Source organism: Mobula hypostoma, chromosome 10, assembly GCF_963921235.1.
Source record: "Mobula hypostoma chromosome 10, sMobHyp1.1, whole genome shotgun sequence".
Classification (NCBI taxonomy): Eukaryota; Metazoa; Chordata; class Chondrichthyes; order Myliobatiformes; family Myliobatidae; genus Mobula; species Mobula hypostoma.
Window position 1 is genome coordinate 81,375,388 of NC_086106.1, and position 16,097 is coordinate 81,391,484.

General features: G+C 40.9%; 1 protein-coding gene across 8 annotated transcripts in view; it reads left to right on the forward strand.

Annotated features, from left to right (window-relative positions):
- klf8 (Kruppel like factor 8) overlaps positions 1-16,097 on the forward strand; it is a 190,439-nt gene that overhangs the window by 146,574 nt on the left and 27,768 nt on the right. For 7 of the 8 annotated variants that reach the window (XM_063060723.1, XM_063060720.1, XM_063060726.1 and 4 more), the window contains 3 exons: positions 6,509-6,601; positions 11,660-11,798; positions 12,313-12,366. In XM_063060723.1, coding sequence (XP_062916793.1) covers positions 6,509-6,601; positions 11,660-11,798; positions 12,313-12,366 — 286 coding nt within the window. The remainder of the gene's footprint in view (positions 1-6,508; positions 6,602-11,659; positions 11,799-12,312; positions 12,367-16,097) is intronic. The other variant, XM_063060721.1, reaches the window with a different exon arrangement.

Genomic DNA, 16,097 nt, shown 5'->3' on the forward strand with positions numbered 1-16,097 from the left:
AATAACATCTAGCAAAACAGTCGCAATGTACATCTTTTTCGATGATGGTATAAAATATTTATCCAGCATTGTTGCCGGATCTGCCTACTGGTGTAGGTGCATCCATTACACAATTATGATATTGTTTACATGAGAAAGCAAAGTACTTACACAAAAGATCATGTTCTTTTAAAAATGGTGATGATGTATGTTATTTCACAACTCCATAAGAGCAAATATTCCTTCTCTGATTAATGGCCAGTGAAAAATTAGCACGATTTCCCTGTTTTCTCTAAGAACAGTGCTGCTTATTGGCTGATAAGGTCCCAGGTTAAAATTGCAGACCGCGTTTGCCAATCTCGGTAGGTTTGCTGGTAGGTTTGTGTGGTTGGCCAACAGGTGAGGGATCAGAGGAACAAGTTGTTGGTCAGGATTTATGTTAAGTGAGATAGGATTGGTCTTGTAGTGACTGCATATCTTTTCAAAGTTCAATCAAGAGGAATCCTCAAAGAATTAAAAGAAAATCTAGAATCCATTAAAGGTCCATAGAATTGTTGAGATGCAGTAAACCCCAGTTCTGGTGCCTTCCATGATCTCCATATTATAGCCAATATGATGCATCTAATCACTGTAAGAACTAATGCATGTAACCAAGCTCCCAAATAGTTAAGGAAAAGTGGACAACTGATCCCATCGCTTACACTGAAATATGAAACTTCTCATAGCTGGCGTATAGGTGACTCCAGTCCCACATCAACTTGTTTAAATGAATCCACAAGCTGTTCAGAGGCATCAAAACCATGGTTCATTGAAAAGGACATTCAGTTCAGGACAGCTGGGGATGGGTAATAAAGTCATTTCTGCCAGTGCACGTTGGCACGCACACATTCATTTCTTTCCTTCTCTCTCCCCCTCTCTTTCTCTCTCCCATGCACACTCTCTCACCCCAAAACGACAGTGCTGCATGTTAGGGCCCTACTCCATTAGGAAATTTATGTTTTCAGGAAGGGAGGAAAGAAAACTGATGAAAAAATATCTATTACTTTGAAATCTTGATAATTTGCTTTAGGTTTGTTTAACTAATATGCTTTGTACCCACTCTATGATGTCCTGCTAAAATGGGGTAAAAGGCTACATATCTGGATATTCATAAAATGACCAGCAGCAAGTTGTGGAGATTGGATGCCTTTTATTTTGTAGTCTAATAATTCAGAAAAGTTCATTGGTTTCTAAATTGTGTGTTTGCCAAGCCAAAGGTTTAAAAGCATTTTTCACTTTTGGGTGCCACGAGAACCAGTATGTTTATATGTACTTGTTTATAAACTCCGTAAAAAGCTCAGGAGTAGCATTTTTATATGGTACATTTAAGGTCTGCATATTTTTCATTCTGTGAACTTTGCTTTCTTTTCCCTTCTGCAGTGTCAACTCCCCTTAGAGCAGATGGTGTGATCCTAGATCACAAGGAGATAGAGCAGCTCAGGGAAATTATATAATCCAGTGTGTTCTAATTTGGAAAGAATGGGAGCCAAAGTAGATTTGAGACCAAAATAACTACTTTGAGCTTTGCCTGCTAGTTCACTGGCAATTTTTTTTTGTAAATATGCCCTGATTAGAGTGCAATAGGAAGAATTTTCCTAATGTCCTGCAGACTAGAAATCATGATTTCAATGTCTTTTGCAAGTCTATCTGCACTGTCTATATTTTTTTAAACAGAGACTGTACCTATTTCTTTTAGGTGTTTGTATTGTAATTATAGGGAGTTTAGCAACTTTGCAGAGTCTTTTGCAGACCTTCTAATATTGCACCGTAATCTTTGTTTTGATGTGTTTTCAGGGAGCTAGTCCTACTTGCACAGTACAATGTGCTTAATTATGGACATATTTTTCATTATGGTGGCTACAGAGTGGTAGATATTATAGCTATGGTCAATTATAATGCTTATGTTAGTTTTTAAATTTTTGTATTTATGCTTTGAGCAGAAATTGCCAATCAGTGCATTACATCAATGTACTACTGAACTGTTTACTGAAATTAGGGTTACTAAAAACCTCTTTCTAAACACTGACAGATAAATGTGATAGTTTTAGCTCAGTGGAGCTCTCTTACCTCTGAATTAGGGAGATGTGGGTTCCACTGAAGTCTTGGATTTGGCCTGAGTCTAAAATCTGCTGTTTAAAAAAAGCTTTAATGATCTCCCTCTTGCCATTTTGAAATGCTCTTAAAGCAAAACAGGAAAATTCATTAGCTGTATTTTAAAACCGTTATTGGGGTCCCTTTGGGTAATGGTATTCTGTTTCAAGAATGAGCATCAACAGCTGAATCTCTGGCATTAGATTATAGAGAAACCAGAAGCAGCAAACTAGCTTCCAAATAAACTGAGCCAAAATGGCTTCCCAGTCACCACACCCTATGGTGGTTTCTGCAAGTTTTTTCTTCAAGAATCATTCACCAAAATTGCCAGATGAATACAAAAACAGAAATGGCTCTATGGTCATCAAATGAATAATGAGCACCAAATGAGTACAAACCTTTTGTCAAAAGCGAGAACACTTAAAGCCTTATTCTCCCAGGCACCTGCTAATGAACACTTCTTAACGGGAAGACTGACTAGGCAGGGGTGTTCTTCCAAGTTGTCTTACTGACCTTTGTAACCTGAAATTCTTAAGTGGAAACTCAGACAAAAGTTTGCCCTGGTCTCAAGATCAAAGCCAAGGTTACTTCCATTTGCAAAAGTCTGGCCTGCAGATCCTTGATGACTGCAATATACGATGCCTTTATTTCTCATTGTTGCATTTCACAGGTTAAAGATGCTCAAACAGCAAAGTGGGAAGCTTCCATGTTTGATAAATGTGACTTGCATTTACCTCTGAAAGGAGCATTTCACTCCCTTGCGAGTATTTATAGGTATTCAGACCATAGAACATGGAATGGTGCAGCTTAATATAGCCCCTTCAGCCCATGATGTTGTGTCACCGTTAACCTACTCCAAGATCAGTCTAAAGCTTCCCTCCCAGGTAGACATATAATCTTCTTTGATACATATTCTTAGGGATCACTTAAATACCCTTATTGCTTCTATGTTCAATGTGGTAGTGTGTTCCATGCTCCTGCTACTGTTTTTTTTAAAAAAAAACTACCTCTGACATCACCCTATATTTTCCTCCAATATTCTTAAAAGTATCTTGCCCTGTGTAAAAGGCATTGGTTGTCCATGACAACTTTCAGCTGTCTCAAGCAACACACATCAAAGTTGCTGGTGAACGCAGCAGGCCAAGCAGCATCTGTAGGAAGAGGCGCAGTCGACGTTTCAGGCCGAGACCCTTCGTCAGGACAGCTGTCTCGTTGTTTTCTTGCCTTCTGTCATGAAGTCAGATGGTAGATATTGGCTCATGACTATGTAATTTTCAATTCCATTTACATCTCCTTGGAAAGTGAAATAGTCCTCACTTGTGTATAGCAAGACCTTAACAATATTCAGGCATGGGATGAGAAGAGGAAAGTAACAAAAATGCAAAAGAAAAGTTACATAAAGGATCAAATATCAAGCAGCAACTTTATTCGCTATATACATTTACATATATTAGGAATTTGCTGTGGTATGTTGGCAGACAGTGACAATCTTCAATAAGAGAAATTCTAACCACTTACCCTAGGCATTCATTAGCAAGTTCACCACCATATCGCCCTAGATGTCACGAATGACTGGATCAGCCGCACAGATACTATGGTACAAAATTAGCTCAGAGGTTGAGTATCCTGCAGTGAGCTATTAATCCCCTGACATCTTTCTATATCATCAAGGTACATATCAGGAGAATGATAGAATTCTCAGCACTCATCTGTAGAAGTACAGCTCCAACAACTCTTACGAGGATCAATGCTGTCTAGTACAATGCAGTAAACTTGATTGTCACCCAATTCCCCAGCTCACTGTGACTGCAGTATGTCCCATTTGCAACATAAACTTCAGTTACTAATGTGCTATTCTGGCAGCATGTCTCAAACCCTCCACCTCTACCACCATCCTGACCAGGAAGCATCTCACCTTTCCTTCATTGCTGTTGGCTTTGAATGCTTGAACTACTTTCTCAGTGGCTGTATGATATGTTTAGGCTAATAATGGACTGATCAAGACAATGGCACATCACCATCTTCTAAAGGACTCTGGGCAATTAATGTTAGCCATGCCAGTGATGCCCGTATCCAAAAAAAAAATGAAGCACACATAATCCTCGAGGTAAATATTGGCTGGAATCTGTCAGTTCTATCAGCAGAGGATGGCAGAATTTTGAAGAGACGCAAGAGAATGTGGAAGGCAGAGAAAGGAAAATATAAGACACAGGTGGCTGGTTTGAAACACTTAGCCCAAAGAATGATTTGTAAACTAAAATAACTTGAATCACTAAAAATTTTCTATCTCTGGAGCTTTGCAATACCCTTATCCCAGCTTTGGCTTATGAAGCTCCCAGCCATTCTTTCAACTGCCTAAACTTACCTTTCTGGTGTGCTTGTGCCTGGCTCCTCATTTCCCATAAACTGCTGTTCATTCACTACTGTGTTATCTGTGACCTATCTCACACGGTCTTTTTTACACAACACTACCCCACTGCCTCACTCTTCCTTTCAATGTGCTCCTTGGCCAAGCCTTTGACTATTTCACAAAATAATGTATTTTATGCCAGCCGAGGTCTAGGAATGAGCATTCCCATAAAGTGTCTTGAGTTATTTCATTGACTTATCACTATGTAGATGTGTGTTCTCTTCCACTGTATTCAATCACCGTGGTTCATTGTTCAGTGATGATCTGGTATGAAATGTTTGTTGGTTTAGAAGTGTTTAGCGAAGTTCATTCACAATATTTCGCTTTAAATTTTGGTCTGAAAATTACAAAGATGTGATTTACGTCCTGGTAGGAAGACATAAGGACAGTGCAAAAGACAAACCTTTGGAGGAACTTAGTGGGTCAAGCAGTATCCAGATGCCGCTTGACCTGCTGAATTCCTCCAGCAGTTTGCTTTTAGCTCCAGATTCCATCATCTGCATTCTCTTGTCTTCACAATGACAGTGCAACTGAATGGTAACCATCAGTGCCTTTCAACACTATTTCCTGTGTGACTATTAAGGGAACAACAAAAAGCATCTTATCCTGATGCTGTCAATGGTATATGACTCAAATTACACAATAAACTTATGTCCAGTATCAGTTCTAATAATCAGTTTCTCTTCTCTGTACTGCGTTTCTTGTGTGCGAATTGATAAGTACAGAAGATTTTGCATGTGGTCTGATTAATCTTGGCAGCCATTAGCCTAAACATTAACTTTTGCAATTGGTGCATCTTTTCCTCCTCTCCAGTCAGTGTTCATTCCCTTTAAACTTTGCAGCCCAGTAGTAGTGCATTTATTTCAGTATTGTGCTGCCCCATAGTACAAACAGCAGCATAAGCTTGGCCAGTGGTTGCTCTTGGAGATGTTGATGCATTAAAGGTGAACAAGGCGAAGATGTACTCTTCCAAGATATCAAAAGTAAGTCCGCACACTGGTTAGTGGGCAGATGATTAGCCCAGACCAACAAACCAGGGATGCAAGAGGCAGCATATTATATTAATGCCGCAACCTGTATTTCAAAGAGCAGAGTTCATTGCAGCCCAGATATGGAGTCAGCATGTTAGTCTGAGTTAGACTGTGATAACCTAATTAATGTCACTCCAGTGCTGATTAGCCATAGAGTGTGAGGGGGGATAATTATGTAGTTTCGTAGTCAGTTGTATAGTTGATAATGAATGTTTTTAAAAAAAAAAATCTATTGCTCTTAAAATTAAAAAAAAATCACCCTAGAAAATCAACTTACTGTCTCCTCACCTGAGCAGAATATAGTTGAGACCATTCTCAGGTTAATTTTGGGGCATCAAAGGTTTAGTTAGTTAGCTAAACAGGTATTATTGGATAAGAAGATAAGAGATGGAAGCAGGAGTGGATTGTTCAGCCCTTTGCAACTACTCCACAATTCAGTAAAATCATCGCTAATCTTCTACTTTGTTGGCTTTTTACTGCAGTAACGTTATATCCACTGTTTCCTTCAATATCTAAGATCTATTAATCACTCCCTTGAATATAGTCAGCAACTGGGCCAGTATACCCTTTGTGGGTAGACAATTTCAGAGATGTGCCACCCCCTGTTTGAAGAAGTTTGTTGTCTTTATCCTAATGGCAGGCCCATCCTTTTGAGACTGTGACCCCTATTTCTAGACAATCCAGTGAGGGATAACATTTTTGCCCCTCTAACCTCATTTCCAGATTGCCAATCAAATAAGACCCAAGGTGGAGACCCCAATCTCCACGTCTTGGATCTGGATCTGCAGCTGTGTTCAATGGCTATTACGTTGATTTGAAAGTTCCCCATGATTCATGTGACAGTTGTGCTGTTGGGAAATTAGAATTCTCAGCTTTTCTTTGGGCTCTGGTCAGAAACACAGAGGCCAGTTGTGGCTCTCTCCCCCTAACAACAGGTCTGTTTCTGCCTTGGCTGCAGTTCATTACCTTGGGAAAGTGAAGAATGTTCCTGGTCTTGGAGCTCACTGTGATGCATTTACCCCCAAAAATTTGGGACCAAACAAGGACAAAAGTAAGTATAATATTCTGTAACACCCTCTGGACTCTTAATGGTAGTGAATCTTGTACATTGATAGTACCTGTACTGCCACCCTGCCAGTTCAGCTGAGCACGTACAAATTCCTGGAATTGTATGGTTTTGTGATGACCCTTCAGTTGTGGAGGATGGCAGTTTGAAGATTTTACTGACATGATGAATGGATCAGAATTGGTCAGAATTGGTGGATAGAATTGATAATATTCATTGGTCAGCCTGATTTTGAGGTCACCAGTACATTGTTAATTATTTTCACTTTTGGATCAGTGACATTTACTCCCACGTGGCAGACTGTATCAGAAATATCAACTATCTGAAGAAAATACTAAAAATGACCAGAACATTGAGAAATTGAAGACTATGGGGGGGGGTGGTGATAAAGGGGAACTGATTGTGTGTCCATATTATCCTTAGGGTAGCGAGAGTAAATGAAATGGCTAAGATGCAAGTGGCTTTCCTTCCTCCTTTAGTTGAAGCTTGGAGTATAAGAGCATAGAGATTTCTGAGCTGTACATAATGCTAGTGTAACCACTGCTTTACTACTGCTCAAAAGTTTGGATTGCCACTTTACAGGAAAGATGCAGTTGCACTGGAGAGGGTGTTCAGTGGATGTGATGTGTCTTCAAATCTCAAGTTTTAGCTATAAAGCAAGATTGGATAAAAGGCTATTTTCTTTGGAAAAGAGGAAGGTGGGGAGGTTTGGGGAAACAATTTGATACATCCTAATTATGAAGGAACTACACACGATAAATAGAAAAGAGGAATCATTGGCTCGGGGTTAAAGTACTAAGTACAAAAGATTAGCAGGGAGATCTGGAAGCTTTTCATCCAGGGAATGATGAGGCAAGTTGGAAGAAGAGGAAAAATATCATCATGTATACAGCATAAAGTATTTGGATAATCCGTACAAGAACACAAGGGGAGCAGGAGTAGACCACCTGGCTCTTTAGGCCTCCTGTTCTACTTAACATGATCATGGCTGATTTGCCAAGACTTCAAGTCCTCTTCTTTGCTGTCCTGAATGGCTCTTAATTCCCCAGTCTCTCAGAAATTCAACTATTTCCTCTTTGTGTAGCTCCAATGTTCTTACCTCCATAATGCTCCAGGGTTGAGAATTAAAGAGAATCCTTACCCTTGGTGAAAAGAAATTCCTGTACACCACAGTTTTAAATGACTGAGCCCTAATCGTGTAACTATGCCCCCTTGATCACAGCTCTGTCACTTGTGGAAAAAATCTCAACATCTTTAATGGTAGCACTTAATTCTGATATTGTTTTTCTTTGTACTATCTCATTGCACTAATGTTATAAAAATGATCTGCATGGTTGGTATGCCAAACAAAGCTTTCATTGAACCTTAGTACATGTAGTAGTAGTAGTAGTAATAATAATAAACTAATCATTTACATCTACTTTATTGTGCCATTGTAAGATCTTGTTTCAATTTGATCACTTTTCTAAACACTAATAAATACAGATTTAATTTTTTTTAAACAGTTATAAGTCAACTCTCTTATCCCAGTTATCAGCACAGTAAATCTCTTCTGATCTTCTTTGAGTGCTAGTATATCTTTCAAATAAGGAGACCAAAATTATTCATGGTACTCCAGGCATGGCCTCACTGCACTCTGTACAATAGTAACAATACTTCCCTAAACTCTAACATCCTTGCAATGAAGACCAATATGCTATTTGCCACCTTAACTACTTATTGTACTTGTCTTCTAACCAGTGTTGCATGCACAGAAAAATCTGCACTCAGTGGCCACTTCATTAGGTACACTTGTATCCCTGCTTGTTATTGCAAATATCTAATCAGCCAATCAGGTGGCAGCAATTCAATGAATAAAAGCACCCAGACATGGTCAAAATGTTCAGTTGTTCAGACCAACCATTGGAATGGAGGAAGAAATATGATCTAAATGACTTTGACTGTGGAATGACAGTGAAAATATCTCAAAAACTGCTGATCTCCTGGGATTCTCATACATAAGTCTCCAGAGTTTACAGAGTATGGTGTGGAAAAACAAAAAATATCCAGGGAGTGGCAGATTATTGGGCAAAAGTGCCTTGTTAATGAGAGAGATTGGAGGAGGATGTCCAGACTGATTCAGGCTGACAGGAAGGTGACTGTCACTCAAATAACCACACATTACAACAGTGAAGTGCAGAAGAGCGTCTCTGAACACACATGTTGAACCTTGAAGTGGATGGGCTACCACAGCAGAAGAACATAATGGGTTCCACTCCCGTACCTCAAAAAAAAAGTGGCCACTGAGTTTGGATCCCACTGTACTCCAGTTATTTGCAATCTCTTTCTCTGCATTTAGATAAGTACGCTTCTTTGATTACTCTTACATGACACACTTCCTTACATTAAACACATTTGCCAAGTTTTCGCCCGTTTACGGAACCTATCTGTATCGTGTTGCGGAGTCCAAATATCATAATTACAGTTTGCCCTCTCACCTGTAACTGTGAATTGCAGGCCTGCAGATCAAGGGCTGCAAAGTGGGATTAAGCTCAGTAACATTTTCAACTGACAGGGATACTGCAAATCAAATGTAAACACAAAATATTCTGCAGATGCTGGGGTCAAAACAACACTCACAGCACGCTGGAGGAACTCAGCAGGTCGGGCAGCATCCGTGGAAAAGGTCGGTCGACGTTTTGGGCTGGAACCCTTCGTCAGGACTGTAGGGGGAAGGGGCAGAGGCCCTATAAAGAAGGTGGGGGGAGGGTGGGAAGGAGAAGGCTGGTAGGTTCTAGGTGAAAAACCAGTAAGGGGAAAGATAAAGGGGTGGGGGAGGGGAAGCAGGGAGGTGATAGGCAGGAAAGGTGAAGAAGGAATAGGGGAAAACACAATGGGTAGTAGAAGGAGGCAGAACCAAGAGGGAGATGATAGGCAGCTGGGGGAGGGGGCAGAGTGAAATAGAGATAGGGGAAGGGAGGGGGAGGGAATTACTGGAAGTTGGAGAATTCTATGTTCATACCAAGGGGCTGGAGACTACCTAGACGGTATATGAGGTGTATCTGGTGTTGTAAATTTTCAGTGCAACAGTCATCCAGCCACACATCCTCTGAAACAAAATCTTTCAATCTACCATAACGTGATCTTTACACCTTAAAGGAACAGGCAGGTTTAAATAATTCCTGACCCAGAACAATAAATTATACATAACTTGCTTAATCCAGACAGTCGGCAAGAAATTACTTTAGTTCAGGATACTGCCAGCTTTGGAAATGTTGTAAGTTAATTTAGGGTGTAGTTGGTGGAAAGTTTTTTTTTGTAGGAAATCAAGGCTGAACAAATTGGAAAACCATGATTCTGGGAAAAATGGAGCCATGCTGATCCTTCATGGAATAATCTAGCCACCCCTCTGCTCCTTCCACCGCCTCTGCATGTTACAGATATCCATCAAATGCCTATCCATTCCCATTTGGTATCCCCGATTGACTTTGCAGCATCCCCACAGCAGGTCATCTTAGTCTCTACCTGCAGAAGGAAGCTTGCCTTGCATTCTTTTCTGTATTTTTTCACCCATCACTTAAAAAAAAATCTGTTCAGGAATTGAAGTACAGTAGATTCTGGTTAATTGGGCCATTTGTTAATCGGGTCAGCTGCTTATTTGGGACAATTCTTAAAGAACAAAAACTAATCAAAAAATATCTGGGATTCCTTTCATTTATTTGGGGCAATGTGCTGCTTAATTGGGGCAAGAGACTGTTGCTGAACATTTTCTAACAAGTGTCAGTTGCATGCACACAGTGTGGCTGTTAGACATTATACTGTGCGTAGAGCAAACGGTTTTTAAATAACAAACACGGGAAAATCTGCAGATCCTGGAAATTCAAGGCAACATGCATAAAATGCTGGAGGAACTCAGCAGATTAAGTAGTATCTATGGAAATTAACAAACAGTCGACATTTCAGGCTGAGACTCAGGGCTGTTCAGGAATTTTAAAATCATTTCAGTTGTGTGTGTTTGTGTTTAAAAAGCAGTGATTTTTGTCCCTGATAGTTGCTAAGAAATGAGCAGTAAGACAATATAAAACTATATTGCTCACTGTGGTTTCAAGCATTCAAACTTGGAAAAATGCAAGAAACGGTCAGGACTGAAAAATGAAATGATTTCACTACTTCAAGTCGAGAACTATGAAGAATTTGAAGGTATCGGCAATCACCTTGAATGTTACATTTGGTCCCCACCAGACACTCAGCTCTCACCTGTGGCTCCAAGTAGCTGTTTGCACGTGGCAGTGGCCAGGTCCCATATACTGCTTCGACAGGTGGGCTAAACTAGGTGAAAGTAGCTGGCGGGTGTCATATCCCAATGAAATAGGGACATGCCTGTCTCAGCATGCGAAGTCTCCTCTGGTGGACTGAACAGACGAGATCAACTCAGAAGGTGGTTCTGCAAAGCTACGTGGAGAGTGAAGGGCCTGACGAGGTACAGAAGATGACATGGTCATCCACTGCAACCAGGGAAGACTTTAGTTGTGATGACTACTCATCCCACTTTACGCAGATGTCTGAAGTCAAGTGAATGGAACTGCCTCAGTGCAACAGCTTTTCCGCTTCTAAAACTTTCCTGCACAGGTTTCCCGTTGTTGGATATGAGGACAACTGCCAAAAATATTGGTGGTGTTCTAATTTGTTTTCTATTTCATTGAAATACATAATTTGTTACTCAGTTAAAAAGTAGTTTTTCTTTTTTTGGGGGAAACCTTTTAAAACTATTTTCATGGAACTTTGGCTAATTGGGGCAGCCACTTAATTGGCCCAAAATGTACTGGTCCCGATGTGTCCCAGTTAACTGGAATCCACTGTATTTATTAATGGAACATCATTCTACTTCTCCCATCCAAAGTCTTCAAAGCTTTGTACACTATCGTGAGCTTGCTTTTAATCTGCGCATCATGGACTTTGTAGCCTTTACTGTGATCATTCTGGGTCTATGAAAGGGTAAAGCAAGTTGGTGTTTTGTTTCTCTCTATCTGGTTATTCAATGTAACTTGATTTTTATTTCTGCAGTGAGAATCGATCAGAGTCCCATATCCCCAATGGAGACTAAAACTGACAGTGAAGAAGATGATGACTCCCCTAGCATGTCCTTCGACGGTGTTCATGAGAGCACCTCTGCCATTCTCAACATGTCAGGCACAGGGAGAGAGTAAGTACTCACACTGTTGTTGCCTTCTGTTGTACATTTATAAGATGCCAGCTGCCAGTATGCAAGACCAGTGTGCTCAGCAGTTTTAGTTGTCTTGGCTCTGCTTTTGTGTGTTTTGTGCTGCCTGAATTAATTTGTACGTATTGCCATATAATCCAAACAGTCAGGAATTTGTATTTTCCACTAGCTGGACAGTACTTTCTTTTTGGATCTTTTGTGAAGGGAACAGCCAAGAGTGGTTGGTGTTTGGTGTGTCTCTAATAAACATGGAGATAACCCTTGGTAGTTGGCATTAACTATTAAAAAAAAAAGTTGCACACTAATTTTGAGTGCAAACGACCACAGTACCTTTAGAGCACAGCTGGCTTCTAGATGCATACAGCTATTTAGAAGTCATATATGTAAGATTTTTGTTTGAGTGTTTACTGCTTGGAGAAAATCCCCAATAATGTGTGCGCAGTGGGTTATGAGCTATGATGTGACTGAGCGGTGTTATTTTCTTCCAATTCTATAGGGAGGACTCTGTGTGGCCCATTGATCCGTCTCGCCTGCTTGATGATCCATATGGGTGAGTGTTTGAGCCAGAGTGTGAAGGGAACGGCCAGGAGTGGTTGTCTCTCATAAACATGGACATAACTCATGATAGTGGTAGACTGTTGGTAAACACATCAAGTTGCCTGGGTCCTTCAGATGAGCTGGGGCAACAGATAAGTCAGTGCACCATGGGCTTCATTTTTTTTACAAAATAGAGTTTCCTCACTGGATCTAAGCCGAACGGGCCTGGAATCCATTCCTGAGTTTGAGTTAGGTTCAGGGTGGCTGTGGTTGGATCAGGTTCTGTGTTTTTTTTTCTCAGCAGAATCTAGTCCTTGCCACTTGTCTCAGCAGTGAAGTAATTCCTAGAGATGCACATTAGAGGGCAACCAAACTGAGAAATTGTGGACACAATAAGAAAATAACAAATAGCATCAAGTCACAACACACACAAAATGCGGGAGGTAGACGGTGGGTCCTAGAGTGTGTAGCATAGAAACAGGCCTTTGGCCCACCATGTTCCTGCTGACCATTACACTTATCTATATGAATTCCACTTACCAGCTGAAAGGATACAACTTCATTTGCCAATCTGCCTTAAATTATTCCTGACCATGGCAAGTAAGGGAACCATCTGCTTGTACTCTGCAGCCTCACTGCTTCAGGGAAGGATAAAGCACTTGAGGTTTTTGGTCCCTGCAAGTCTGTCTGTGCAAGCAGGAGAATGGCTGGCCTATCATGTCTTGGCAGGCAAGTGACCTTCCTGCAACCCCAGCAGTGATGGCTCTGCAGAAGGGTGCTGGATAGCAACTTCCATGGAACCACATATGAGCAAGGAATCAATTTTTCTGAAAGAGAAAGAAGAAAACTGGTCAAAAAGGAAAAATGAGGCTTCATTGGAAAGTATTGACACTTGGCAAAGTTCTTTCTTGTAAGAGTGTCAACAATCGTCATGAGTGTAATTACTTCTCACGTACACTTTATTCCAACCACCCAAATGGCTATGTTGTATATTTATTAAAAAGCCCCGCCCCAAAACGTAATAACGTAGAATGCAACATGTAACATACACTCTGAACTTAACAGACTGCATGAATTCTGCCTAATGAAATTAAGGAGTTCCTACAATCTTTTTAAGAGCATGGAGTATATATACACACATGCTTTATAACATTTTTATCGGTTACTCATAGGTTGAATTCTTTGTCATCTATGCCTTTCACAGTGGCAGTGCTTAGGTGTTGAACAGAAGATGTGAATATTGAGTAGCATCAGTTCCATTGCGGTGAAATTATGACAGCTTCATTATCGTATCACTGACACCATAGGGTTTGGGTTAAATGATAGAATTTCCACTATCCTGTGTGTGTGGGGGTGGGGTTCAGGAATGCTTTCTAATTTCTGTCCAGCCTATCCAGTTTGACATTCAGATTGAATTTGCCCTCTCCCACACTCCCTCCTCCCCCATTAAGTTTGAAGCTGACAAAGAATCTGCCTTTGAAAGGGAGGGGAAGAAATGTTGACTCAGACCACGGGGGGCCTGCGTCGGGCATTTTCATGCCTTCCAAGGCACAAGTTGGAAGTCTGTGTGGGGCGCCACTCCTTGCACAGACACTAGAGCAATGTGTGGTTAAGTGCCTTGCTCAAGGACACAAACACACTGCCACAGCTGAGGCTCGAACTAGCGACCTTGAGATCACTAGACGAACGCCTGAACCATTTGGCCATGTGCCAACAACGTGCCTTTGAAGGTGCTGTATAAATAGAGGGCAACATTTCATTTCATCTCCACATGTTTCTAATGAGGATTGTAAACTGACTTTTTTTGGATGAATTTACATATTTCACTGAGTTTTACTTTAATTCAGATGAGTTGGCCATTTTGAGACTCCAGGCCCACCAGCCTGATACTTCCGAGGAATTGCTCAGTTTCTGCAGTGAGTCAGCTGCTGGCCTTCTGATCAGCGCTGGCTTGCCACGCCTTGCCACAGTGCAACAGGCCCCCATTATGAAGTCACAAGTGCACCACACCCATTTGCGGGACCAGGTCACACAGAAGCAACAGTTGTTCAGAAAGCTGTGTGTATTGCACCACGTCTGACAATAATGCACACACTTGTATCAAAGACTACAAAGACAAGGCTCTGCAGTTTTAAGCCAAATATAACTGAACCACTAATGAATGGGTTCCTTGAGAGTTCAGTAATGGTTCAGAGATGCAACTTGATCACTCATTCATAGACCTCCATTTCTATTTTTAGTGTTAAACAACATTTCTTCTGTTTACTTTACTAGGGCATCTCCTGTTTTAATTAAGTGAGCTGTCTGAATAATTCAGTGGAAGTTTAAAGTTGTTTCTGATCAGTACTGTGGCTGAAAGTGGTATATGCGTTGTTTTCATTTTCCTTGTACAGTACTGTGTGAAAGTCTTAAAGGCACATGAAAAAATCCATAAAGTGAAGATGCTTTCAAAAATAATGAAATTACAAGTTTCTAAATATCAAAAATGACTACAAAGAGCAGTAAATAGTGAAAAACTAAATCAAATCAATATTTGGTGTGACTACCCTTTGCTTTTAAAATTGCATCAATTCTCTTGGGTACACTGTGCTGCAGTTTTATAAGAAAATAGGCTGGTAGGTTGTTCCAAGCATCTTGGAGAACTTGCCACAGTTTTGCAGACTTTGGCTGTCTCGCTGGCATCTTTCTCTCTAGGAGTCCCAGACAGCCTCGATGATGTTGAGATCAGGGCTCTGTGGAGGCCGTATTGCCTGTTGCAGAACTCGCGTGTTCTTCTTTACGATCTTGACCATTGTCCTGCTGCAGAATGGAGCTGGGAACGATCAGACACCACCCTGTGATGGTATTATGTGATGGATGAGAATCTGCTTGTACTTCCCAGCGTTGTGGATCCTGTTAATTCTGACCAGATCACCAGCTCCACTTGCAGAAATGCAGGCCCAACCCTGTAGGGAACCTCCATTGTGCTTTACGGTTGGCTGAAGACACTCGACCATGTAGCGCTCTTCAGCTCCTCTGTGGACAAACTGCCTCCTGTTTGAGCCAAAAATTTTAAATTTTGACTTGTCAGTCCAGAGCACTTGCTCCTATCGTTAATCACCCCAGTCATTATATTTTGTGCATTGGTGAGCCTCTTGGCTTTGTTTCCACTTTAGAGGAAGGAATAGCTATTGGACAGCAACTCTTCCATGAGGCCACTTCTGACAAGACAGTACTTTGGTTCCAGTGGTTTCTGTGATTTCAGAGCTGATAGCAGTGCTAGGCTTCTTCCAAGTTAGACGCCAGTTTGATGTATCTCTCGTCTGCTGCACTCCATTTCCATTTCCAACCACTGTGTTTCTGGTCCTCAACTTTCCCCTTTTCTTTGGAAGAGTTTGGATAGCACATCTTGAAACTCCTGTCTGGTGTGAAATTTCTGCTTGAGAGAGACCTTGCTGATGCAGGATTACCACCTTTTGTCTTGTTGCTATGCTCACTCTTGCCATGGTGTAAGAATTGATGGTTTGAAGGTTAAACTGTCACATCTGCCACACCATCACCTTTTAGTTTGGTTGTCCTCTGCCCAGTTTGATTCTTTCTACACCCATTTCTGTTTCAGTTGATCAGTTTAATTCATTCAACGCATTATGTTATTGATCATTAGCATCCTGTTTGTTATCTTTGTTCAATGGGCCATCATTCCAAAACTGAAACCTGTTCTAGAGTTGACAAACTCCCCACAATTAGAAGAGGAGGAGGAGAGGC